This window comes from Gopherus flavomarginatus, chromosome 5 (assembly GCF_025201925.1).
Source record: "Gopherus flavomarginatus isolate rGopFla2 chromosome 5, rGopFla2.mat.asm, whole genome shotgun sequence".
NCBI classification, from domain to species: Eukaryota; Metazoa; Chordata; order Testudines; family Testudinidae; genus Gopherus; species Gopherus flavomarginatus.
Genome location: NC_066621.1, coordinates 28,534,322 through 28,561,818, shown reverse-complemented (window position 1 = coordinate 28,561,818; position 27,497 = coordinate 28,534,322). Strand labels below are relative to the sequence as shown.

At 47.4% G+C, this 27,497-nt stretch overlaps 2 protein-coding genes across 2 annotated transcripts in view; one reads left to right on the top strand and one right to left on the bottom strand.

The window, feature by feature from the left end:
• The window catches only part of LOC127052581 (zinc finger protein 436-like), a 269,164-nt gene that overhangs the window by 213,526 nt on the left and 28,141 nt on the right, over positions 1 to 27,497 (top strand). The gene's annotated exons all lie outside the window — the stretch shown is intronic.
• On the bottom strand, positions 6,013 to 26,419 carry LOC127051470 (zinc finger protein 34-like). Its single transcript, XM_050953798.1, is given in 6 exon segments — positions 6,013 to 6,586; positions 6,642 to 6,996; positions 7,365 to 7,481; positions 11,388 to 11,514; positions 15,177 to 15,259; positions 26,345 to 26,419. Coding segments are annotated over 5 exon segments (1,068 nt in total). The 5' UTR covers positions 15,201 to 15,259; positions 26,345 to 26,419; the 3' UTR covers positions 6,013 to 6,141.

Below are 27,497 nucleotides of genomic sequence, written 5' to 3'. Positions count from 1 at the left end.
TGGGAACTCTCTGAAGCTCAGGATGCGCTTCCTTAGCTAGGGGACGTATGTAACCCACACATCTCCAGGGTGTGGTGCTGTGTCACAGCTAGTGGCACCAAGATCACTTAGAGGGAGAGAGAAAACGAGTCTTTTCTGCAGTCTTAGCTAGAAGCCAGGTGGCTTTTAATTCATGCTGTAGAGGCCCATGCACTAAGCTCCTGAGTTCCCACTTCGACCTCACCCACTGACAAGTCACCAACCCGGATCTGTCAGCGTAACTGAGACAGCTGCCGCCCCAAGAAGGAGAAAGCTGCCATGACACACCCGGCTGAGAAGAGATGCCAAGCAGTGAGCTGACACCCATCAGAGCTTCCTGTGATAAACTGCAAACTTTGGACAATAGCAGGGTGGTAGGAAGTGTTGCCCTCAGAGTGGCCTGGGTCAGAGCCCATGGGAAGCCCTGGGCTCTCCTGCCATCTGCTGCACCCTCCCCCCAGTGGGACCAAAACCCTGACCACTAGGCGACATCCCCACGAGCAAAGGCCATCACCAGGCATCTGTCTTTGAAAGTTTGCAGAGGATGTGGGAGCAGAAAGGGCAGAGAGGATGAGGATGGCTCTTGGGAAGAGGGAGGGAGGGAGCCGTATGAGAATGTCTTGTTTACCTCCATCAACCCAATGATCATATCATTGATGCCTAGAATATTCTCTGACGTGTTGTAATTGATTGGATCTAGATTTTAAAACGGGTACCACATTTGCAGATGGAGAAATGTCAGCTAGTTGAGTGGAAGGCCATTGCAAGCTCAGCTAATTATGCAATGTGGCTTATGCCCCATTTAGCAAGCTCCTTAAATAACAGCTTCCAATTTTCATTTACATTGTTCTGTTAAGTGTTTTTCTCCAAAACACTTTCACTAATCATTTTGGTCACCTTTGGAAAGTTAGCCCTTTCAGTGCACCAAACATAAATATTGCTAATGGGGACTGCCCTCTATTGGTCATAAGAACAGCCATACTGGATCAGACCAATGGTCCAGCCACCCTAGAATCCTATCCTCCCACAGTGGCCAATGCCAGGTGCCCATGAGGGAATCGACAGAACAGGGAATCATCAAGCAATCCATCCCATCACCCATTCCCAGCTTCCGGCAAACAGAGGTTAGGGACACTTCAAGAGCATGGTTTTGTATCTCTGCCCATCCTGGCTAATAGCCAATGATGGACCTGTCCTCCATCAACTTATCTAGTTCTTTGGTGTTATAGTCTTGGCCCTCACAGCATCCTCTGACAAAGTTTCCCCAGGTTGACTGTGTGTTGGGTGAAGAAATACTTTCTTTGGTTTGTTTTAAACCTACTGTCTATTCATTTCATCGGGTGACGGCTAGTTCTTGTGTTATGAGGAGTAAATAACACTTCCTTAAAGATCCAGGCTAACATGGCTACCCCTCTGATACTTCCTTATTTACTTTCTCCAAACTTGTCATCATTTTATAGATCTCTATCCTAGTCCCCCCTTAGTCATCTCTTTTCCAAGCTGAAAACTTCCCTCAGTCTTATTAATCTCACCTCACACGGAAGCTGTTCAAGACTCCTAATCATTTTGGTTGCTCTTTTCCGTACCTTTCCCAATTCCGATATCTCTCTTTGAGATGGGGGACCAGCTCCAATATTCAAGATGTGGGCATACCTTAGATTCATAGACAGGCAATATTATATTTCTGTCTTGCTAGCCATCCCTTTCCTAATGACTTCCCAACATTTTGCTCGCTTTTTTGACTGCCGATGCACATTGAGTAGATGTTTTCAGAGAAGTATCCACAGTGACTCCAAGATCTCTTTCTTAAGTTGTAAGAGCAAAATTTAGACCCCATCAGTTTAGATGTAGAGTTGGGATCATGTTTTCCCATGTGCATTGCTTTGCATTGATCCACATTGAATTTCATCTGCCTTTTTGCTGCCCAGTCACACAGTTTGGTGAGATCCCTTTGTCACACTTTGCACTCTCTTTTGGACGTAATTAACTTGAGTTGGTTTGTATCATCTGCAAATGTTTCTTCTCACTGTTTACCCCTTTTTCCAGATCACTTAGGAGTATGTTGAACAGTGCTGGACCCACTACAGACACCAGGGGGACACCATTATTTACCTCTCCATTCTGAAAATCAGACCCTTTCTTTCTTGCCTTTGAACCATACCTATCCCAGAGAGGACCTTCCATTTTATCCCATTTTGCTTCAGAGCCTTTGAGGAGAGACCTTGTCAAAGGTTTTCTGAAAATCTAAGTATATTATATCCACGGGATCACCTTTATCCACATGCTTGTTGACTCTCTCAAAGAATTATAGTAGATTTGTGAGACATGATTTTCCTTTACAAAAAATTGTGTTCATTCTTCTTCAGTGTAAGCAGGGGCAGACTCACCTGGCGGCACCTCCGGCTGATCATCTTGGGAATTAGCTCTCCAGACGTCAGAGTGCCCACCGCAGGCCGGTGATCTGCCTTACTGCAGCTGGCCCCCTGTCCCTCCCAGGACCCCGGTGCCCCTTTTACCCTGGCAGTACCCCCTGGAAGTACTCCTACAGTTATGGGTGTCCCCCTCCCAGGGGAACCTCCACCCACTATCCCCACTTCACCTCAGTATTGGCTACTGCCCAATCTCCATCTAGACCTCATTCACTGGGGCAGACTGCAGTATGAGCCACTCATCACAGGCAAAAGGGGTTTTGGCCCTCAGCTGTTTACATTAGAGTATAGTGGCCCTTGCCACTTAACGATTTGTGCAGGCCTGGATTAGAGCATTGCGCTACCCTGTGGGCATTTCATGTCCCTCCTCAGTTTCACATACCGACACAATTTCCTTTGCTGTTCAACGAACAGCAAAACTTTTCTGTGTCTCTAGTCTGAGCCGGGGTATTCAATTCCATTGAAACTTTCTCTCCTGCAATGGCAATGCTCAGACAAAGGGGACATGGCCACCTTCAGCCCTGACAGTGAGATATTCACTCTCCTCTTTCTTCAAGCTGCTGTTGTTAGTCCATAAAACATGTACCATGGAATAAAAAGCTGAGTTTACTCCAGTGTGAGGAAAGAAAGGAGCCACCAACTCCCCGAAAAATCTCTGTGCCCCAGAGAGAATCTGCCCCTGCTACTGGAATCACTGATGTGCTTCAGCTACAATAGGAAAGTATCTGCTCTTATGGGGGTACAGCTCAGTGGTACAGTGTTTGACTGCAGATCAAGGGGTCCTTGCTTCGAATCCAAATGCCCTCTAAGAAGCCTCTTATTTTTTATTTTTACTTTTGAGAAAAGGGAAAACATTTTCATTTCCATTCTCCATTACGTTCAGGAGCTCCACTATATGGGGATGCTTGAAATGAATGTAAACACTCAACATTTCACTGTCCAAATGCAGAAGAACCCTAGAAAACCTGACCATCAGCTGAAATCAGTTCCAATCCTCTAAGTGTAGAGTTTATGTTTTCATCCATTAAACAAAGGGATCATATGAATGTACATTTGCAGATCCCCCTTCTCCATGGCTGTGCTGTGCAGAAGAACAAGAACCAGATCCAGTTGGGGTTCAGGAGTCTGATGAGCAAAGGCAACTTGGTGCGGGCTAAAGTCACCAGCACTTTGGCTCCTTCCCATTCAACCAGCAGCTGGGCCTCCAGGATAAGGTATGAGAAGATGACATTGGCTGTGAGCAGGAAAATAGCCCCCAAGAAGCTGGCTAAAGCTGCCAAGGTCCTCAGGAAGGTCACCATGCCCATGTCTAGCATGTACTGACTGCAGCAGGGACCAAATAGGCAGAGAAAAGCCCTCAAAAGTTCTAAGATGCCAAGCCCCAGAAGGTGATCAAAATTCTACCTAAAATCAAGACAGGATAAGGCTAATGTCATCTCCAAAGCCAGGGCTAAGAAGGTAACACTGAGAAAGAAGTGAAGAGATTTCCATTGGGATGACTCCTGCTCTTTTATGAATCACAATGGACCACCTAAAGAGATCCAAGCCCTGCAGGACAAACAGCCTCATGGACAGTATAATGAAGTGGTGGCAGCGGGGAGAAGTGTTTCTCTTCCAGAGGGGAAGTGCTGTGTTTTGTGTAACACCTGCCAGGTGAGTGAAGCACGTACAAGGCAGCTGCCCAGAGCTCCCAAATGAGCTCATTCTCTTCCATCTGCTTCTGCTGTTATTTCAGAGCCTTCACTAGTGCGACTGTGTCCCTGTCACTTCACCAGCTGTAGAACAGGCTTTGTCTGCACCCCATCTCTGATTAATCCCACTTTTTAATGTATTCCTACTGCGATACTTTCCCAGTTCTCTGCCTCATTCTAACATTCCGGTCAGAGACTGACTATGGGGAGGAATGGACTAATTTGCATGACATTCAGTACGTTGCCATAGTATGTGATTGAAACCTCTGCTGGAGGTGGGCAGGAGCCTGTTACACACAGCTAAGCTTTACTAAACTACGTGCTACACATTCAAACCTTCCTGTACACACACAATAGAAATTGGGGCTCTGAGAAATGGCATCTTTCCTTTAACACAGATCATTGTTTTCTATACTTCCAGAGGCATTAAAATAGAAACACATTACCTTTCAACAGCTGCTATTTCATGATCAGCAGCAGAGCCTGTCAATTTACCACCCATAGAGCTGATTGTTTCTAACTGCAGGGTTAGCCAGACCACTCAGTAACATTATCGTTCTGTTTACAAAGCCTTCGGTTAGTGACAAATCATAAGACTTATCCCTTCCTGCTGTAATTCCACGGACTCCAGTGTTCTCTTTCCCCAGTTCTGGTTCCAAGAAAAGAAACACGTTAAAACAACCTTCAGAAATAACATGTTGTGGGAAAGTAGAAATGTTGATAGCTCAAATAATTCAGTTTATTCTGTGTCTTGTGTATGTCTATCTGCTTTGTGTGTGTGACTGGTGGGGCTTTTGTTTGCTCCTGCCAGGTTCAACCCTGTCAGATTTGTCTGTGGGGAGGGGCCAGAGAAAACAGACACCCTGGCCTTCCAGGTTGGGGTTAGGCAAAGGAACAACAACCCTGTCCCATAAAAAACATAATATGTTACAGAAACAGTGGTAGGAACAGTGCTAGAGAAACTGATAAATAATCACAATGCTCAGGCTTGAAGTAATCGGAAATACAGAATTCAAAAAGCAAAGCTCAGGGTAGATTTGGGGTTTATTCTCTGAGCTTAGCCATGTGCTATAGCACAGGGAGCACTTTTGGAAGTCTCCCATCCCACAACTGGGGAAAGGAAAAGGATTCTTAGATTCTAGCACGGATTGAAGGAGGACAGTGATGGGGAATAAGGCACTCCCTCTGACTTACCCTAACTACGTCTGTTGTTACAGAGGATGAAATGAATTTTTCCCCTATCCCTGCCCTGTTCCTGTTCTTTATTATAGTTCAATATATTTTAAGTGCGGAAAATAATAATAAAAATATCTGCTCTCCAGCACAACCTGAAGCAACATCAGAACAACTGGGAATGAAACAATTTGTTCTCCAAGGGAGAACTCGATGATTAACAATTGCTTTGAAATGGGGGAACAGGATAACCGTGATGCTCAGGGTTAGTTTAGACTAGGAAAAGTGATGGAGTTTAGGTCAGGTCAAGGGGAAAGCTAATGCCAACCACTGCACCTGGGCTGCATCTGCACTACAACTTATTACATTAAGATGACTAACTTGAGCAGTCAACGCCACGTACAGTCCTAGTGGATGGAAGGCACAGGTAGTTTTTGCCTCAGTGTACCTTGCTGGGATCAAACCTCTCTCTCCAATTTGGAACTCATGAACATTCCTGGCTGGAGGGACACACACTCCTATGACTCAAAAGGAAAGGAGTTGATAGAAAAGATCATAGGACTGACCTCAAAGAAGGATGAGCTGCAAAAGGCAGAAGAAGGCAACTTATCTGGTGGAGCTGAGACATCACTGTGAAGAGGATGCAAAAATCACTATGTAGGAATTAGCAAATATAATTTTTTAAAAAAAATTCGTTTTGGCCAACCCTAGGCAAGGGATTTATTACAATTCTCTCTTATGTGCATTTTCTGATGTCTAATGAACCTTGAGCACTGATTGAAGCTTTTCTGCACTAAGAGCATGTGTAGGGCATCTCCTTTGTGTGGATTCTATGGCGTCTCCCTTGAGTGGATTCTACGATGTATGTTCAGGGTAGAGCTCCGATTGAAGCTTTTCCCACACTCAGTGCACGTGTAAGGCGTCTCTGCTGTGTGGATTCTCTGATGTGTGATAAGGTTTGAGTACTGATTGAAGTTTTTCCCACACTCAGTGCACATGTAAGGCATCTCTCCTGTGTGGATTCTCTGATGTCTGATAAGGTGTGAGCGCCGACTAAAGCTTTTCCCGCACTGAGAGCATGTGTAGGGCGTCTCTCATCTGTGGATTCTCTGATGTGTGATAAGGTTTGAGCGCTGACTAAAGCTTCTCCCACACTCAGCGCATGTGTAGGACGTCTCTCCTGTGTGGATTCTCTGATGTCCGATAAGATGTGAGCTCTGACTAAAGCTTTTTCCACACAACACATGTGCAGGGTGTCTCTCTTCTGTGGATTCTCTGATGTCCGATAAGGTGTGAGCTCAGACTGAAGTTTCTCCCACAATCAGCGTACATATAAGGCGTCTCTCCTGTGTGGATTCTAAGATGTGCGTTCAGGGTAGAGCTCCGATTGAAGCTTTTCCCACACTCATGGCATGTGTAGCGTGTCTCTTCCAAGTTGATTCTCTCGCTTGTTACTAGGTCTGAGAGGCTACTAAAGTTTCCCTCTGGCCTCCCCTGAATTTCACAGGCTTTTGGTTTTTCTGGGAGTGCACAACTCCTGGAAATATTCTCTTTGGATCTTCCTGATAACGTTCCATTTGGTTCTTCTTGCTTAGCATCTTCCTTATGGGATTTCTCCTCCTCATTCTGACTCACCATCCCATCACCTGATGAGAGACAGAGAGAATCCAGACATAGGTCATTACCTGCACCGGAAAGAAAGAAAATCTCAGAGAGAGGAATGGAAAAAGGGATGAACAATCCAAAATATGTGTGGGAGAGATCAAACCTATCAGGAGCTGATTTTCCCCAAAATCTTCCCCAGAGGAGAAGGGAGGGATCAGTTTTGGTCTGCATCTCCCGAGAATGCTCAGGGGAAAGTGAGATTGGGGAGCGACCTGCTGCCAGTTGTCAGTTAGAATAGGAGGGAAGCCATGAGTCACATCTGCCATTATGGTTACACATCTGCAGGGAACAATCCTGAACTCGGAGAGCTCATAGGGTCTTTATAGGGCAACCCAAATGTTTCCTGCATTCCCATACAGTTGTTGAGTTCGTTTAACTAAGTCCTCACCTGTGCAGGCAGCTCTTGGAAGCACTTCTTTCTCAGAGCCCTGGAGGTCTGGGACCCACGGCTCTTCCCCTCGTTCCACCTGCGAGATCACATCAGGTTTGGAAACTGGAAACCCTACTGTAGGCAAAGAAAACCAGGGAGGTCAGTGGAATTTGTGGGATACTTGTCACAAAAAATAGTCCATGTTTTTAACCCCCAGCTCATTGTTAAGCAGTAACATCCCAAGGTCAGCTTCCTTGGCTCAAAGTGGCAGGAGAGTTATTGTGATTATAAATCATATTCATTACATTAGTGCTAAGGAGCAACTAACAGTGGGTCCCCATTGTGCTAGGACAAGTAAAAACACAGAATAGCTGATGGCCCATGCCCTGAAGAATTTACATTCTAAATACACAAGACGGACATAGAATGGGGGAAAGGACAGAACCCACTGTTAGAATAGAGATATTCAGGCCTGCCTGTAAAGCCTATAGTTTAAGAACTTAGGGGTATTTTTATCACTTAGCTACTTACAGGAGTATGAAAAAAAAGAATCAAAATCACTGCCTGTATTTGTAAGGGCCTTCTCTTATCGTGACAGTCTGAGGCCTTGTCCTGAGGCTAAGGCCTTTGGCTAAGCAGCAGGGGCAACCATAAGCTGGGAAGCAAAGGGTCACATCCTCACATCCCAAACCAGTCACATTGAAATAAGGTGCTATTGGGCTGTTAGGAAGATGATCCTGTCCTGATAGTGCCCAGCATTACCAGATAAAGAAACAGATCTTAAGATGGTTAAAGAAAACTTAGTTTGATAGCAGCCTGTTTGGCAAGAAATCACTATTCAATGCTTGTGGTTGAGAAACCCTCATTTTTGTATTCTTTTATCTTTATGGCCAACACTTAACAATGTTAATCAGTCTGGTTTTCTAATTGTTTTTCTCTGCTGTATAATTAATTTTGCTAGGTGTAAGTTAATTAAGGTAGTGGGATACAGTTGGTTACAGAATTATGTTTCGATGTCTTAGGATTGGTTAATTAAATTTCAGTACAATGATTGGTTAAGCAAAGGTATAGCTGAAAATATTACTATATAAACTGAGTCAAACAGGAGGGGGAACAGGAACAGGGAAACAGGGTAAATGCTCTGCGGCATGAGAACTCATAGACTTATAGATTCTAGGGTCAGATGGGACCAATGTGATCATCTAGTCCAACCCCCTGCACAAAGCAGGCCAGAGAACCCTACCCATCCATTTCTATAACAAACCCCTAACCTATATCTGAGTTATTGAAGTCTTCAAATTGTGGTTTGAAGACCTCAAGCTGCAGAGAATCCACCAAAAAGTGACCTGTGCCCCATGCTGCAGAGGAAGGTGAAAAACCTCCAAGGCCTCTGCCAATCTGCCCTGGAGGAAAATTCCTTCCCGACCCCAAATATGGCGATCAGCTAAACCCTGAGCATGTGAGCAAGACTCACCAGCCAGCACTCAGAAAAGAATTCTCTGCAGTAACTCAGATCCCATCCCATCCAACACCCCATCGCCGACCACTGGGCATACTTATCTGCTGATAATCAAAGATCAATTGCCAAAATTAGGCTCTCCCATCATACCATTCCTTCCATAAATTTATCAAGCTTAATCTTAAAGCCAGATTGTCTTTTACCCCCACTACTCCCCTTGGAAGGCTGTTCCAGAACTTCACTCCTCTAATGACTAGAAACCTTCATCTAATTTCAAGTCTAAACTTCCTAGTGTCCAGTTTATACCCATTTGTTCTTGTATCTACATTGGTACTAAGCTTAAATAATTCCTCTCCCTCCCTAATATTAATCCCTCTGATATATTTATAAAGAGCAAGCATATCCCCCCTCAGCCTTCTTTTGGCTAGACTAAACAAGCCAAGCTCTTTGAGTCTCCTTTCATATGACAGGTTTTCCATTCCTTGGATCATCCTAGTAGCCCGTCTCTGAACCTGTTCCAGTTTGAATTCATCCTTCTTAAACATGGGAGAGTAGAACTGCACACAGTATTCCAGGTGGGGTCTCATCAGTGCCTTATATAACGGTACTAACACCCCCTTATCTTTGCTGGAAATACCTCACCTGATGCATCCTAAAACCGCATTAGCTTTTTTAACGGCCATATCACATTGGAGGCTCTTGGTCATCCTGTGATCTACCAATACCCCAAAGTCCTTCTCCTCCTCTGTTGCTTCCAACTGATGCATCCCCAATGTATATCTAAACTTCTTATTATTAATCCCTAAATGCATGACCTTGCACTTTTCACTATTAAATTTCATCCGATTACTATTACTCCAGTTTACAAGGTCATCCAGATTTTCCTGTAGGATATCCCAGTCCTTCTCCCTGTTAGCAATACCCCACAGCTTCGTGTCATCCGTAAACTTTATTAGCACATTTCTGCTTTTTGTGCCAAGGTCAGTAATAAAAATGTTAAATAAGATTGGTCCCAAAACCGATCTTTGAGGAACTCCACTAGTAACCTCCTTCCAGCTGGTAAGGGGGACACGGGGAAAATGCTCTGCGGTGTCAGAGCGGATAAGGGGGACACGCCACCAAGACCCCACGCCCGCTGAATCCTCTGGCCAGCCCTGGGTGACAGTCACTCTCTTGTCTCTGTTGGGTATTCGATTGATGTAGGTTACTCCCAGCCAGTCCTAAATGACCCATTCATATCACCCCATGACAGCTACGGGAGAAAACACCTCACATCTCCTGCTCTTTATAATCATAGCAATACCAATCACAGCAGGAAACTGAGGTGTGTATTGGCATCATACAAGTATCACCAAAAGTTCCACCTCTATCTCAGACACACTGCTAACAGCCCCTGGAAAGAAAGCAAAGCACAGGAACTGGACGTTAGTCCAGAAAACACAGTGGAGGACAAGCTGCAATCCTCACACACTGGTCAAAAAGGAGAGGCATGTGGATCCCTATACATAGAGAGGGGCTGGCTAGAGGCCTGATACCTGAGAGGCCATTCTTTGAGCAGATCATGGAGGCAGGTCAAAGGCTTAGCTACCCCTGACTGTGACATAGCAAAAGCACATTTTGGGGCATTAGGAAATCTAGTCACTCGGGTGAAATGGGAGGGAGAATTAAACTCCCCCAATGTGAGGAGAAGGCTGGGGAATTAAACACTAACATTCAGGAGCAACAGCCTCTAATTCTTCTGGGAAAGGAGAATGTAAGAAACAAGAACTGGGCTACGCAACCTCAGGAGCGACAGGCTCAAAGATCCAAGGAACCTGGAGGGAAGACAGCTTGTGGCTGCTGCAGATGGGGAGAGGGGGGATAAGGCTTTCTCCAAACTCTCACTCTTCTTGACCCCGACCTGATTTTACGATCTACGAGCTAGTCTCACGTCTTGTGGGCAATTTTATACTTGTAGAGGTAAGATGCCATGATCAGAGTATTGCTTATTAGCTTGGAACATGTGTGGAGGCAAAGAGGTGAGCATAAAGAAATGGGTTATTAAGGGCAGGTCAACATTACAGCAGGGATTGACGCTCTGAGATCGATTTAGCCGTGGTCGATTTAGTGATACGATTTAGTAAACGTAGCCTAAGCATGCTACAGTTCAGGGTCTTATATTAAGTTAAGTCTTTGCGAGAGTAGTTATGCTGAAGTCTAGGATTTACCTGAGGTTTGGGTAGGGATTCAGGGTTAAAGGTCTGGGATCCCCCACAGCTCTAGATCCCCAAACCTCTCCTCCCTCCCAATGACCCACCCAGCCCACTTCCTGGGTGCCCTTCCTCCACACTCCCCTCTGCTTCTTCCCATTACTCGCAGCTGGCACCACCTCTCGGAGCCTTGGGAGCTTCTTGGGTTCCCTCCTTCGTCTCTCATTACCTCCTCCCTCCCTGCTGCCTGCTAGTGTATGGGAGATTAGGAATAAAAGGGAGACAAAGAAACTTGTCAAAACTTGGATGATGAATAAAGGTATAAAGTTATTACTGCTCAGGTTCTTTATAGATCCCACAGCTTCTAATAACCCAGGGGACAGGACTCCTTACCCAGCAAGGTCACCGTCTCATAGTTCTCCTGCATGACATCCCTGTAGAGGGCTCTCTGAACAGGGTCCAGAAGAGCCCATTCCTCCCTAGTGAAATACACAGCCACCTCCTTGAAAGTCACTGGATCCTGAAAAAGAAAGAGTCCAACACTCAGTACCTGCTGCCCCACTCACAATCCCACGATTCACAGAACAGCAGCACCAGGGAAATGGAAGCTCCAGGAGGCACATGTTAACAGAGTCCCACCTCACCTTGCCTAGAGCAGCCAGGAGGAAGAGAGAACCTTTGTGTCTCCCAGATGACAGAAGGAAGCAGGGTCATCACATTTATCACATACCTACTAGCCAGAGTTTAATATAGGAGATGGGGCTGTCTCTGGACCCTACTAGTAGCTTCCTGGTAGGAATCCCAACACTTTCCAAATAAAATATATGGAAGAAAGGGGAAGTCAATAGTAAAGAATAGAAGTTCGATGGTCAGAATTGTAGAAAGTTGGCAAGGGAAGCTATCAGAAATCAGTGATCAACCAATGAAAATAAGAAGGAAATTTTTAAAAGGACAAAATTAATCCTAACAATGGTAGTGGAAAATTACTAGATGGAAATGGCAGAATTATCAACAATCATGCAGAAGGGGTAAAAGTGTTTAATAAATATTTCCTGGATTTGGAGAAAAACAGATGATGTAACTCATATCATAAGATGTTGACACTGACAGTCTTTCCATTCCAAAAGTAACTTACGAGCATGTTAAACAGCAGCTATTAAAGTTAGATATGTTCAAATCAGTGGGTCCAGATAACTAGAGTTTTGAAAGACCTGCTGGAGGAGCGTGGTGGACTGTTAATGTTGATTTTAATTAGGATTTGGAACACCTGGGAAATTCCAGAAGACTGGAATAAAGCTAATGCTGTGCCAATATTTAAAAAGTATAAAAGAGATGACGCAGCTAATTACAAGTGTGTCAATCTGAAATCGATACTGGGCAAGAGAATGGAGCAGCCGATACTGGATTTCATTAATAAAGAAAGGAGGGTAATATAATTAGTACCCATTAAAAACGTGTAGACACAATAGATCCTATCAAACGAACTGGATATCCTTATTGGATAAGATCAAACGTTTGGATGCAGCTAATAGTACTGATGTAATATATGTAGGCATATGAGTTGGTTCAGCACAATATTTTGACTAGAAAGATACAAAATAAACAGGGCATACATTAAATAGATTAAAAACTGGGATTTTAAATAGGGAACCATGGTCGAGTGGATTTCTTTCTAGCGGGTTCCCGCAAGGATTGGTTCTTGGCCCTGTGCTATTTAACATTCTTATTAATGACCTGGAAGAGAATATAAAATCATCACTGATAAAGTTTGCAGTTGCCACAAAGACTAGGGATGGGGGTAACTAATGAAGTGTCAAGAGGTTCAGGTTTCAGCACTGGGAGTCTGGGAAGTTGTCCCAGCCCTGGCTGGAGGGTTATTTCCTGTTCCACAAAGACGGGAAGTTTCATTCCCAACGCCTGTGCCTTGAAATTAGAACCTATCTGACACTACAGCCCCATCCAACTGTTCCTTGACACCCCCTGTTCCTTGACACCCCATCTCCCTGTTCCTTGACAGCCCCCCGGGGACCCCTGACCCGTCCCCCCCTTCCCTGTCCCCGACTGCCCCCTGCCGCCCCATCACTACAGATGTCAAATACATTCTTCATAGTGGCAGGATTATAATATGATTAGGACATGACTCATTTTGTACAAAATGCCTCATGTGTGGTGTCACTGGAAAAGTTATGATTTGCTGAATATGATTATACTACTTGTGTGCACGGATCATGTTTGTATGTGAAGTTATGGATATTGACTCTGTATCTGTCTTTCAAATGTGCTTACTCTGAGTAACAACCACAATGAGCCTTTCAGGTACAACAATGAAGAAGCAAGACAGTGTTCATGGCTCATCAACAAAGACAATGGACTGTGGAAGAGCTTAGCCCTCTTGTGAACGTTTCAGGCAGCCTATGAGTCATGGCTACTGTGACTCAGCAGGGCATGCTAGGGCATGTGACCAGACCACATGACAATGAACTTCATTTTGGTACCTGTATTTTTCCACAAACCGGACTGGGAACTGAGGTTAGAACAAAGGGTTCCTGTCATATGGAAAAGCTACATAAGGTGGAGTGTGACATCAGCTCTTGGCCTCATTCCCCGCACAAGAGAACTCCTGGAAACACCTGAGGAACAAAGACTGAACTGGGGGAAGTGCTGGTTCCAGGGTAAAGGGATTTCTAGCTTGTGTATGGAAACTTAGTGGACTGCTTGTATTATCAGTCAGGGTGAGAAATTGCTAATTCAAATTCTATCCAGATAGTATGTTAGGCTTGGTTTGAGTTTTTGGTTATTTGCTAAGTAATCTGCTTTGATCTGTTTCCTACCACTTATCGCTGGGAAATTGGCTGTTGTCTTCTCTCTCTCCTTGAGTGGCTAAGGTAAAGCACTCAGGTAGCTTAGTTGGGTGTATGGCGCCACCTGCTGTCGTGTTGGGTGATAACAGGCCCTGGAGAGGCTGGCTGAATCTCCAGCAAAGCAGTGTGAGAAAGGCCAGCCCAACGTGAGGGTTAAAGGGCACAGCAGTTACCAGAAGCTCCACAGACTGCACCCCGGGGTGACAATCCATCACACTATAGAGTACACAAGTCTCAGCAGTTTTGTCACATCCTGTCCCCTCCCTTTCTCCACCCAAGATATTTCCTGCTTCCCACCACCTCTAGCAGATCCCACCAGTGGTGAGCTCCAGCCGGTTCGCATGAACAGGTTGTTAAATTTAAAAGCCTTTTTAGAACAGGGTGTTCCAGGACAACTGGTTCTAAAAAAGCTTTTAAATTTAACAAAGGCTCGAGCAGTTGTCCACCCAGCCCCCAGCCCCAGCTCACCTCCCCCTCTCCTCTGAAAGCTCCATCCTCGTTCTCCTCCCCATCCCCTGCTTCCTACGAACCAAATGTTCACGGGAAGCCTGAAACAAGCAGCAGGCAGGTAACCCGCGCCGGGGGGGGTGATGGCATGCGTGGCTCAGTCTGGCTCCACCTGAGCGGCTCCCCCTGGCCCTGGCCAAGCACCCCAGCCGGGTCCTGTCTAAGCACCCCTGGCTCGGGGCTGGTCCCTGCCAAGTGGCTCCGATCCGGCCCAGCTCAGGCCCCGCAGCACCAGTCCCGGCCGAGCGGCTCCAGCCCAGCTCGGGGAGTTGGGTCCTGCGGCACCAACCATGGTCCCGGCAGAGCAGTCCCAGTCCTGGCCCCAGGCAGTGTGGTAAGGGAGCAGGGAGGGGGTGTTTGGTGGGTTGTGGGGGGTGGATAGGGGTCAGGGCGGTCAGAGGTCAGGGAACAAGGGAATTGAATGGGGGCAAGGGTCCCAGGGGGCAGTCAGGAAGGAGCAGGGGTTGGATGAGGTGGTGGGGGGCAGTCAGGGATAGAGAGAAGGGGTGGTTGGATGGGGAAGAGGTTACGAGGGGGCATCAAGAATGAGAGGAGAGGTTTGATGGGGCGACAGGGGGTAGTCGGGGACAGGGAAGGGGCGGGATGGGTCAGCGGTCCCCGGGGGGGTGTCAAGCAACAGGGGGGGTTGGATGGGGCACGACCCCCGGGGGGGCATGAGCCCCTCGTGAAGTGAGGAGGAAGGAACCTGTTGTTAATATTTTGGCAGCTCATCACTGGCTTCCACCCTCCTATACATTTACTGCTTCTCTCCTTCCAAGCAGAACCCACCACCAGCTCCATGAGAATCTCTTACCTGAGCCAGCTCCATTGCAGCCATTTCCTTCCCCCTGGGAGGATGGGATGATCTGGAGCAAAACGTGAACGTTATTCTGTAGCCTGCCAGGGTGAGAAGGGCAATGTGAGAGACTTCAGATAGGGTTTCTCTCCTTTCCACATGTTGATTCCCCCCAGGATTTCCCTTGCTAATGGACATTCTAGGTTCTGCCACACTGGGAAGCACTGAGTGACCTTATTCCAGTACAGATCTAGCCCCTTCCTACCAGGGTGTAACCCTCTGACACATGGTGAAACCCTCCCAGCAGCAGAGTCTCTCTGTTACACTTATCAAGTTTGCGGGCGATACCAAGCTGGGAGGGTTTGCAAGGACTTTGGAGGATAGAACTGATATTCAAAATTATCTGGACAAACTGGAGAAATGGTCTGAAGTAAATAGGATGAAATTCAATAACGACAAATGCAAAGTACAGCGCTTATGAAGGAACAATCATACAAAATGAGAAATAACTGCCAAGGAAGGAGTGCTGTGGAAATGGATCTGGGGGTAATAGTGGACCAGAAGTAGAATATGAGTCAACAGAGTTACACTTTTTTTGCAACAGTAAGTATCATTTGGGGATGTATTAGCGGGAGTATTGTAAACAAGACACGAGAAGTAATTCTGCCGCTCTACTCCGCACTGATTAGGTCTCAACTGGAGTAGTGTGTCCAGTTCTGGTGACCACATTTCAGGAAAGATGTGGACAAAATGGAGAAAGTCCAGAGAAGAGTAATAAAAATGAATAAAGGTCTAGAAAACATGGCCAATGAGGGAAGATTGAAAAAACTGGGTTTGTTGAGTCTGCAGAAGACTCAGAGGGGACATGATCACAGTTTTCAAGTACATAAAAGGTTGTTAAAAGGATGTCAGAGAAAAATGGTTCTTCTGAATCGGTGAGGATAGGACAAGAAGCAATGGACTTCAATTACAGCAAGGGCGGTTTAGGATAGAGATTAGGAAAAAAACTTCCTAAATGTCAGAGTGGTTAAGCACTGGAATAAATTGCCTAGGGAAGTTGTGGAATCTCCATCACTGGGGATATTTAAGAGCAGGCTGGACAAACACCTGTCAGGGATTGTCTAGATAATATTGAGTCTTGCCTTGAGTGCAGGGGACTGGCCTAGATGACCTCTCGAGGTCCCCTTCCAGTTCTATAATTCTATGAACCAAAGGCCAGAGAAGAACAGAATCAAAGGAGTCACTCTGAGGGATTCTCTCTGTCACTGTTCCCAAGGCAGCTCTCTCAGGTTTACAAAGCTGTTTGATGCTCCAGCCTTTATACAGTCTCTCCTGCAAGTGCCCCTTTCATGGGCTGGGCCTAGTTTTAGCTTTTGGGAAGCGTGACCCCTGGGGCTCTGAGACTGGACCTTCTTTCTTCAGCATATCTTGTTTCTTTCTGTGGCCCCCCAGTGAGTCCAAATGAGTAGATACTCCTGACAGAGACTGTGAACATAAGAACGCCAGAGCTGCCCACTGCATCAGACCAATGGTCCGTCTACCTCAGTGGCCAATGCCAGGTGCTTCAAAGGGAATGAACAGAACAGGTAATCATCAAATGATCCACCCCGTCACCCAATCCCCACTTCTGGCAAACAGAGGCTAGAGACACCATCCCTGCCCATCCTGCCTGTGACACTGGCAGATGAGGTGTTAGCTCTTGCAAAAGCCCCCATGTCTTCATTGAACAGTGACAAAAACATAGCTAGAATCAGTCTGACTCACCTGTGTTAGTATTAGGTATTAGGATTATAAGAATGTGTTTACACTTTATTGAATGCTTGGGAGTTGCTGCCTGGGTTACTATCTGGCTAGTTGCATTGTGAGCCTGTGTGGCTCTGTAAATCACCAGACAGGAGAGAGAGTTTACCTAGGTGAAATGTTGACTGGCAACCGAATGCATTACATCCTGCCTAGCAGGAAAGGTTAATCAACACCAGATAGACTATTATGGGATGTTAAAGACGACAAAAGACTGTTGTTGTGCTCTTGACTTCCCATTAGTTGAGTTTGCAGCTCAGAGCACATGGCAGGAAGGGGATAAAAAACCCCATACAGAAGGAACTGATTTATCTGTATGCTGCTTAGACTCTGGGGGGAAAAAGTTTCTAGGCATAAGCAAGAGATCCCCAGCTGATTAGCCTGGGTTAGTCCTAAGGAAGATATAGAGCTTGCTTATTATAGAGGCTTCTATTACCTTTTGAAATTTAAGACTGTAACTTGTCTCCATCTATAGGATTACCTGCTTTAACTTTGTAAACACCCCTTGTTTCCTTTTAAATAAGTCTTAATACAGGTTATTACAGGACTGGCTACAAGTATTGTCTTTGTTGTGAGATCTAGGATTCAACTGACCTCAGTAAGTGATTGGTCCTTTGGGACAAGGTCAGGCGTTACAAAGCCCTGGCTGGGATGATTTAGTTGAGGATTGGTCCTGCTTTGAGCAGGGGGTTGGACTAGATGACCTCCTGAGGTTCCTTCCAATCCTGATATTCTATGATTCTATGACCGGCAGTAACGTGAACATTGCTGTGATTCGTGGGCTAAGGCAGTGGTTCTCAACTGGGGGACCTGGGCCGGCTGGGGGCCACTAGCAGGTTTCAGGGCGGGCGCCAAGCAAGGCCAGCATTAGACTCACTGAGGCCCAGGGCAGAAAGCTTAAGTCCGAGCGCTTGAGATTGAAGTCCAGGGCCCTGAGCCCCTACCTGAGGCTGAAGCCAAAGCCTAAGCAATGTAGATTTGTGTGGCCCCTGTGGCATGGCACCCCGAGAGAGGAAGAAAGTGCCCTGAAGACTCAGCCAGAAGGTTGAGCCCTGACGCACTACTGGCTTAGAGGGTCTCTGCCAGTCAGGAAGGGCTAGCAGTGAGGGAAGACTGGCAACTGATGGTTGGAGGGGTGAAGAGGTTTGGGATATGGTGGGAGAAGAAGCATCTGGGACTGGATATTCTGGGTTTGGGCAGTCTCCACAGGGGAAACTTGCTCCTCCTGTCCCTTTTCCACATCCTCTTGTGAGTAGAGAATGACCACCCTGTCCCCACCCCCACAGGCAGCTGTGTCTCAGGACTCTCCCAAGTTCCACCCACTAACTCTCTTCCCATTTCGGGTATAGCTCGGGGCAACAAATTACCACCAAGATGAACCCAGCTGAATGCTGCTTGTTCTGGTGCCACAGGAGCCTCTGGTGAATGAAAGGCAGATCTGTAGCACTTCTCAGGCAGAATGTATCTTCTTCAAGCCAAAAAAAAGAAATTCTGAGCTGGATGTGAATTCTGTGCATACCCAATGGTGCAGAATTCCCACATGAGTAACTCACACCTGGCACAAACATAACCTGCTCACTCCCATCTCTTCTCCCTATGTGTCGAGACCCAGAGCTGCTGCTGTCATTAATGCACACAAGCTTTCACTCCCATTAGTGCTGGTAAAACCAAATCCAGTTACAGGACTGAACCCTTATTTTCCTATCAAATGGGAGAGCCTCTGCTGAGGGGGAGATGAGATGGGGAGGGGGTACAAAGGGGAAAGTTGTTGTACCCATGTTGGTCCCAGGATAGCATAAAGCTATTTTTAACTGGTTCTAAAAAAATTACCTCACCCACCTTGTCTCTCCAAGAGATCTCAAAGTGGCAGAAAGAGACAAACAGGAAGACAGAGCTCAGGACTCTAAAGCAAACATTTCAACCCCCTGGAAGAAACTACATTTCCCTTCTGCCACTGGATATCTTTGTATCCTATATGAGGGACCAGCCCATTCCCCTCACAGCAGCAAAGGGAGACTGCAGACAGCCCCAGATGGTCTTTCCCAATCCTGGGATGTTTGTTATGACAAAGTTTGTGTGTGGTGGGTGCACGGGCTGGGTACAGCTGGACCAACTTGCAGATTGGAAAGTCAGGACAACTACAGCACAGCTTGTGGGCTGTAGGCAGGGGGAGCAGTTCTGGAGCTCAGCCTCTGTCCCCTCTAGATCCCATGGCAGATGTTTCTGGCAGCATCAAGTGGGTCCATCACTGCAGGGGAAGGTTGGGGTAGTGTCTGAGATCAGGGTGAGAATTGAAGGGGGCTCCATGCTCAAGAATGGGGGATGGAATTCACCTCCCCACCCCTCTGCAGATCTCAGCAACTAGGGCTTTATCCAGTGAAGTGAATTTCACTCTGGGTGACTTTGAGTCAGCCACGGAAAGATCCTTGGGCTTTAGGTTCCACACTGGCCACAGGAGTTTACTAGTTCTCCCTCCCCAGATGGCCGGGGGCAGCCAGGGATAATTAGTGGGTTATGGGAATTAGAAGATGAAAATTCACTAAGAACAATGACATTTGTGTGTTTATTATCAAATTCCCAGACACCCACCAATCCCCATCCTCCTTCCGATGAGCTATAACTATCTAAGGGACTCAGCTACTGATCCTGCAGTCAGTTCCTGCCCTTCCCCACTTTCTAAAGCAGCACTTTTAACACCAGGGCAGGGAAACATGTAAATACTTTGAACCAAATTCCAGAAGCTGCTGAGCATGGAGAAGTTCAAATGAAACCAAGGTTCCGTCTCTCCAAGGACCTGGCCCTTAGTGCAAAATAAGACACTCCCCAGAAATTTTAAATGGCCACTTCATAACTGACAAAATGTTATTAATCTGTTCACTTCTGGGAATTACCAACAAGAGAAACAACCCAGTGAGGTGATAACCTGAGGAAAAGATCTCATGTGTCTTTAGATTATACTGATTTGTAATCTGGGAATATATACAGTAAAATGCCTAAGTTGTAGCCCTACAGCAATTGCCTGGTGTCACTACAGGGCAGAATTAAGGTTGGCCTTAGTTGTGAATTTCCATCCCCTAACATATTGCAATTGCTTTTAAGTGAGTTTGTTAAAATTCATTTTGTCTCTTTCTTTCTTTTCATTTCAATTGATAGTGATATTTATTTTTAAGCCCTTTTTTCAGTGTTTACAATGTTAATGTTCAGAGCTGTGGGAAGTTAGGGGGGTCATTAGACAACAATTATTTAATAAGAGTAACTGCTGAGATTCCAAAAGCCAAATCATATAACCGTTCAAATATACAGTGTAAATATCCTTAAATCAAACTCCACTCTCTCCAAAAGCATTTCTGTATATTACCTATACAAATTTTTTTTCATTTGTCTGTGTACAGTGAAATCAACATTTACTGCAATTTAGTCATAAAAATCTAATCATTTCAAGCATAATTTTAAGTAATGAAGTACTTGAATTCTTTCACTTCCTAGACTGGAAGGTTTCATTTCAGGATAATTACTCTCTCCCTGTGATGTATTTTACTCTCAGTACCGTAACCCTCTTGTGATGTAGTTCCTGTCTGGGAGTTCTGCTGAAGCCAGTGGCATTATGATCAGAAGGTGACACACGGATACATGAGCAGACACACATGGGGGAGGGTGGAGGACGAGGTAACAGGAGCCTACCAGGGTTGAACATGGCCCTAAGACCAAATGCCCTCTCAGCCTCTCCTCTCTCCCACCTCCCAGAGTCAGTAACTCGGATAAATCATTCCCTGAAATCTAAATAGCCCCGGTTCAAGAGACTGTGATTAATGCAGGTACTTTAGGGGCTGCAGTGCCAACCTCCTGCCTGGATGAGGAGGGTGAACAATTGCAGTAAAAATGGGTTAGGCTGGGAGAGGGCACAGCTGATGTGAGACTGGGACCCAAGTTGACCAAGAGGCCAGAACTCATGGAGGGTTTAGGAGAAGTCAACAGGACTGGGTAGAGGCATTTCAGTGTATTTTCCCCATTAACCATTCTGCCATGTATTTAATTTAGAAATTTTTCATTCCCATCTAAACAACTTGGAGCTAAGCTGGGTTGATACATTTCCATTTACAGTGGTACAGTTGTAATTAGGTGCTTAATAAGATGCTCATGCAACACAAAGCAGTCAATAAAGGGTGTGCTCTCATTCATTAACATGACTGTGTTCTGTGCATTGCTTTTAAAAAAAGATGGTGTGAGCGAATTTTAGGCAATAAGAAATGGTAAGTAGGTGTCAGTTCATTTCTCATGTGTTTACCTCGTAATTTTAATGTCAGTTTTGAATCAGTATTAATACCATGTTGTTTTAACAGCAGTAGGGTCCATTTGTATAATTGTTTGCAAGATTTCATTGGATATTGTGAACCAGCGGTCTTCACCTTTCATTTTGAGATTCCTAAATACAACCCAGTGCACCACTCCTGAAAGACTGCAAGCCCTGGCTGGTGGACATGTTCCTTAGAGAGCTAACACCTGACGAGCCCTTTCGCCCTAAAAACGCGCATTTGGCTCTTTGACACTGCTTTATCCGTCCCACCAGAAAATGCTAGAGGTAACCAGGAAACTAAAGCCAACCGTTACTAGGTATAGCTCTACCAGCTATGGGCCAACATTCAAATGCTTCTGTTTGTTTATTTTTCATTCAGCTTTGTAATTCTTAGAGCCCATTTAAAAACTGGAAGTGAAATAACTGAAGCAAGTTAAGAAGAGAGCAGCCTTGGGCATAGGTGGAAGTAAAACAATAAATGAAAAGAACTGACAACGCAAAAAGAACATCGCAACTATCAGAGCCCCAGACCCCCGTCCAACTGAACCCACCCCAGCCAGGCATATTAAGCTGGGTCTCTGAAAAATTGCCCAGCCCGTCTGGCAGTGAACGCCGCGTGTTACAGACAGAGCTACAGTGTGCGCGTCTGCTCTGCTGATGTGCTGTTTTGGTACAGAATGCACAACAGCCACAGGGAGCAGAGACATGGACTCCTACAAAACACATTCCCAGATACACCTCCAATGCTGCATCTCCCCCACCTCCCCACTGTCTGCCATCCCCTCCCCTACCTCCACATGGCCATTCTCAACCTATTGCTAACACTTCCTCCCAGCCTTCAGCACTATAAATAAATAAAACATGGTGTTACAAAAGGTAGACTGTGCCACAGAAACCTGATCTGGACGTGAGTGAGATTTTTGATACAGCTCCACATGGGAAACTATTTGTTAAATTGGAGAAGATGGGGATCAATATGAGAACTGAAAGGTCAATAAAGAATTGGTTCAAGGGGAGTCTACAAGGGGATCATATTGAATGGTGAGTTATCAGGCTGGAGGGAGTTACTAGTGGAGTTCCTCAGATCAGCCTTGGGACCAATCTTACTCAACATTTTTATTAGTGATCTTGGCACAAGAAGTGGGACTGGGACACAAAGCCGAGAGGGATTGCCAATATGGAGGAAGACAGGAAAATCATACAAGAAAATCTGCATGTCCTTGAAAGTTGGAGTAATAGAAATGGGATGAAAATGAATAGTGTACAAATTCTAGTTGTTAGTACCCAAGTGTATAATTTTGAAATAAGCTGGGGATTTATCGATTGGAAGTGACAGAGGAGACTGGTTGATCAAAGGATAATTATGAGCTGCCAATGTGATGCAGTCATGAAATAGGTTAATGCAGTCCTAGGATACATCAGGTGAGGTATTTCCAGCAGACACATGAAAGGGTTAGTACTGTTATAAAAGGCACTGATGAGACCTCATCTGAAATACACCTCTACATTCTGTCCTTAAAGTCTGTGAGTCTATAAACTGTGCTTTGTGTTGCAGAGAAACTGATGGAGATCAGGGTCCCATCGTGCAGCACATGGCAGAGAACCTGACTGAGATTAGCACCCCCATTCTGCTGGGCACTGCACAGAGAGGGACAGTCCTTGCCCCAAAGAGATCACAATCCAAGGAGACAATGGGTAGGAGGAAAACAGAGAGGGGCTGTGACTTCCCCAAGGTCACCAAGCAGGTCAGGGACAGAGCCAGGAACATACCCCATTAACGCCAGAGCCACATCACCCGCAGCTTGGAAAGGTCCCCACACCCCATTGTATTAGGCTGCAGGAAGAGATGGTTTGTCCACGGATGCACAGGCTGTCTTGGCAGGGCAGCTCAGCTGCGGTCCCTGCACACAGCTGAGTGTGTATGTCATGAGAAGTCAGTGTCCAGTCCTGTGGGGCTGTGCTCCTGGCTCATACCTGCAGCACTCACTGCTGCCCCTCCCTTACCAGCTGCACTGGTCAGCCAGCCCCAGGCCTCTGTGAGGTCACTGCCCCTCCCATCCCACCACTTCAAACTTTCAAACAGGGACATGGTGCACCAGTGCCAGAATGCACTAGTGTAAACTCTGTCTGTACTAAAGGTTTGCACCAGTGCCTAAAACACCAGTATGGCAGAGACCTTCAGTGCCCAGAACAGCAGGATGGTGGCACTAGAACTGGGATCTAGTTTTAGCTCTGTCACAGACCTTGCACACATCAATATTTCTCCTCCCAGCTTTAGTCTCTTTACCCAGCTGCCCACTCACTGAGGTCTCCTCTCTCTCCACAGCTGCTCACCACTAAAATCTGTGTGTGTGTCACCAGAGCTGAGGTACTTCAGCTCTGGAATAGTCTTACAAGGGGGGCTGTGGAGTCTCTTTTCCTGCAAGTTTTTAAGAACAGGTAGGATAAACCTCTGTCAGAGATAATCAACATATACTTGGCCCTGCCTAGGCAGAAACAGCTGGACTTGATGACATCTTGAGGTCCTATCTAGCCCTACATTTCAAGGATGCTATGCGATATATATTTATAAAACAACATACAGAAAAAAAACCACAAAACAACATGATGTCAAACCATTCAAAAAACAACAACAAAACAAAAAACTACATTGCACAGCATAAAATGACACAATACTAAGGAGAAGAAAGCAACACAATGCAAAGTAACACACCTTAGGACAAAAGTACACAATGCAAAATAGCTCAACTCAAACCAACACAACATAGACACCAAACAAGCTGAGGCAAAACAACGCACCATAAAACTATGCAACACAACATGGTGCAATCACAATTCCAAAATGCAACATGCAAAACAGCTAATCGTAGAACAGGACACAGCACAAAAGAGAATTATTTCAATGCAGGCCTGGAAGGGATTGAGAGGTCGTCTACTGCAGTCTCCTGTGCTGAGGCAGAACCAAGTATCCCTAGACATTCCCAGACTGGTGTATCTCTAACCTGGTCTTAAAAATCTCCAGTGAAGGGAATTCCACAGTCTCCCTTGGAAGCCAATGCAAGGCAGATACAGACCAGAACAACACTGAACACACACTCTGGGCTTGTGGATAAGGGGAGAGGCAAGAATTCAAACAATCTGGGTTCAGTTCCCAGTTTTGCCACAAATTCTCCATGCAAACTTGAGCAAATTACTTCAGCTCTCTGAGCTTCAGTTTCCCCATCTGTAAAATGGAGAATTGCCTCCCACCATTGACCTATTTAGCCTTTGAGCTTTTTGTGGCAAGGCCTCTCTGTCCCTGTGGGCATGTCCACACTGTAGTCAGACACCAGCGGCTGGCCCGTGCCCGCTGACTTGGGCTCACACGGCTTGGGCTGTGGGGCTGTTTAATTGCGGTGTCGATGTTCTGGCTGGGGCTGCAGCCCAAGGTCTGGCACCTTCCCACCACGCAGGGTCCTACAGCCTGGCTCCAGCCTGAGCCCAGACATCTACACTGCAATTAAACAGCCCCTTCGCCGGAGTCCTGTGAGCCTGAGTCAGCTGGCAAGGGCCAGTGAGGGGTTTTAATGGCAATGTAGAGATACCCTTGGTGTCTTTTCCGCACCTATCACAATGGGGACCCTGATCTTGGTCAGTGTCTTTGCAGAGCCCTGCACAACAGGAAGCCTGATCTCAGTTGGGGACTCTGCAACTCCCAGCATTACAGGATCCCTGATTTTGTTTAGGGCCCCTGCAGCAACTGGCAAAATGTGGGGGCAGGATCTCTGTCAGAGTCTGTGCAGTGCACAGTACAGCACTGGGGTGTGATCTTTGTTAGGGTCAGTGCAATGCCAGGCCCAAAGGGGACACACGTCTCAGTCGAGGTCTCTGAAGTAATCAGAACAGTGGAGGCAGCAATTTGGGTCACAGTCGTGCGCTGCCTGGCACAAACGGGACCGTGATTTCAGTGCAGGTCTCAGTTTTACCTGGACAACAGTGTGGTCTGATCTCACCTGGGGTCTCTTCAGTGCCTGGCAGAAAAAGGCCCAGATCTCAGCTGGGGTCTCCGCAGCTCCTGGCAGAACAGGGCCACGCTCAGTACGATGGGAACCCTGATCTCAGTCACACACCTGTAGAGAAAACTGGGAAGATTTTTGAGAATTCAATATCAGTATTTCAAAACTAGAGGAGAAAATGGGGCACAAACTAAATATTTGCCAATATAAGGGACAAGCATCAACATGGGGGAAGATTTTATGTCACCATTCAACAGTTCAAGAGAAAAGAGGGGAAATTGGAGGAGATTACACAGGGATATTGAATCAACAACAGAATGGGACGGATTATACTTGCCTCACACTCAGAGGGCCAGGAGGGGAAAGGAGCGGGGTTGGAATCAGAAGGTCACTAGCTGTGGAGAGGGGCTGGCAATGGGGTCTGGGAATGTGACCAGCAGGTGATGGGGAGGGAAAAGTAGCTGGCCTAGGAAACCTGGGGCTAGGCCATCTCCATGGGGGACACTTGCTCCCCCCTCTCCTTCCTGGTCCTTCCCACGCCCTGTTGCCAGCAGAGAGGGGCCCCCCAGCCCAGCCCAGCAGTGTCCCTGTGTCAGGGCCCCCCCAGCCTCTGCCCATTAACCCTCTGCCAGTCCAGAAATCACTCGGGGGAACCATTTCCCACCCACACAAGGACAAATCCCCGCAGGTGAAAATGGGGGGAAACACCCCAAACCTGAGATCTGAACTGGCCATTGGCGAAGGGGAGAGAAAATGGGGCACAATGGGGGGAGGGCAACAGGGAACTTCTCAGGGGTTCGGGGGAAGGGGGGGTCACCCTGGGTGCTGCTCGTTGCTCTCTAGGGAGAAAGGGGGCAGGACGGGAGAGGAGGTCCCCACGGGAGGGGGCAGCAGTAAATCCGAGGGGATCTCAGCCCCCCCTTTCTCTCCCCGCTCCTCGGGGGGTCACCTGCCCTTCCCCCCCCCCGGCCACGTCCGGGCTGCACAGACATTTCCCACCTGCCTCTTTCCCAGCCCCCGCCCACCCCCACAGGGGGTTAATGCGGGACTCTGCTCCGCCCCGATCTGCGCATGCCCAGAGCTCCAAAGGCACAAACCCTTCTCCGGCCCCGGGAGAGGCTCCAACGGCCCCGCGCGAGCCAGGCAGAGCTGCAGCGGCCCACGCTCGTTTGCAGCTCTACCACCCAGCGTCACTTCCCGTCCAGGGAGAGTCAGGAACTACCTCTCCCAGCCTGCCCCGGGGGCGCTTCCGCTTTTTCTAGCCCAGGGAAGGGAGGTCGCCAGGGCCAGCCTGACTTTCCCCCCACAGCTCATTCTTTGCCCCGCTCCCACCCCCTTTCCCAGCCGGGGCCTCTCCTACCCGCCCCCACCTCTTCCCGGGGTGCGGCAGAGCTGGGAGGGTTTGTGACCCACATGTAATAACACCCCCCCGGCAGGAGCGTGTCCGCCCCACGCGTGTCCCCGCCCCGCGGGCTGCGCTCCTGGCCCCGGGATCTCCTCCAGCTCTGCAGCTCGCGGGGCAACGACACGCGTGGGGAGGACACGCTCCTGCCGGAAGGGGCCGGCTGCCTGGTTCGGGGCTGCCCCGGGCTGAGGCGGGCGAGTGTCCCAGGCGGCGTGGAGCCCAGGAGGGGATGGGCTGGGAGCTGCAGGAGGGGCCGGCATGCAGGATCGTGTCCGCCCACGCGTGTCGCTGCCCTGCGGGTTGCAGAGCTGGAGCAGAGTGGTGAGGCAAGGGGCGGGCGGGGACACGAGTGGGGCGTACACGCTCCTGCTGGGGGGGGCGGTTAATATGTGGGTGTCACAAGTCTCCCCCAGCTCTGCCGCTCCCCGGGAAAAGGCAGCTCGGGGCGGTCTGAGGGCTTGTCTACATCACAAAGTTGCAGCGCTGGTGAGGGGGTTACAGCGCTGCAACTTAGGAGGTGTACACATCTGCAGGGCATCACCAGTGCTGCAACTCCCTGTTTGCAGCGCTGGCCGTACTCCCGTTTTGCCTCGGGTGTAGAGGATCCAGCGCTGGTGATCCAGCACTGGTAATCAAGTGTAGACACTTACCAGCGCTTTTCTTGACCTCCGTGGAATAAGCAGGTATCCCAGCATACCTGAGGAAGCCTCTGGTAATCAAGCAGGTCTCCTTCCCTGCGGTTTGCTCTCGCGTTCCCCGAACCCCCGTGCAAGCAGGTCTCCTTCCCTGCGGTTTGCAGGGTGGTTCGGGGAACGCGAGAGCAAACCACGGCGAAGCTGGTCTCC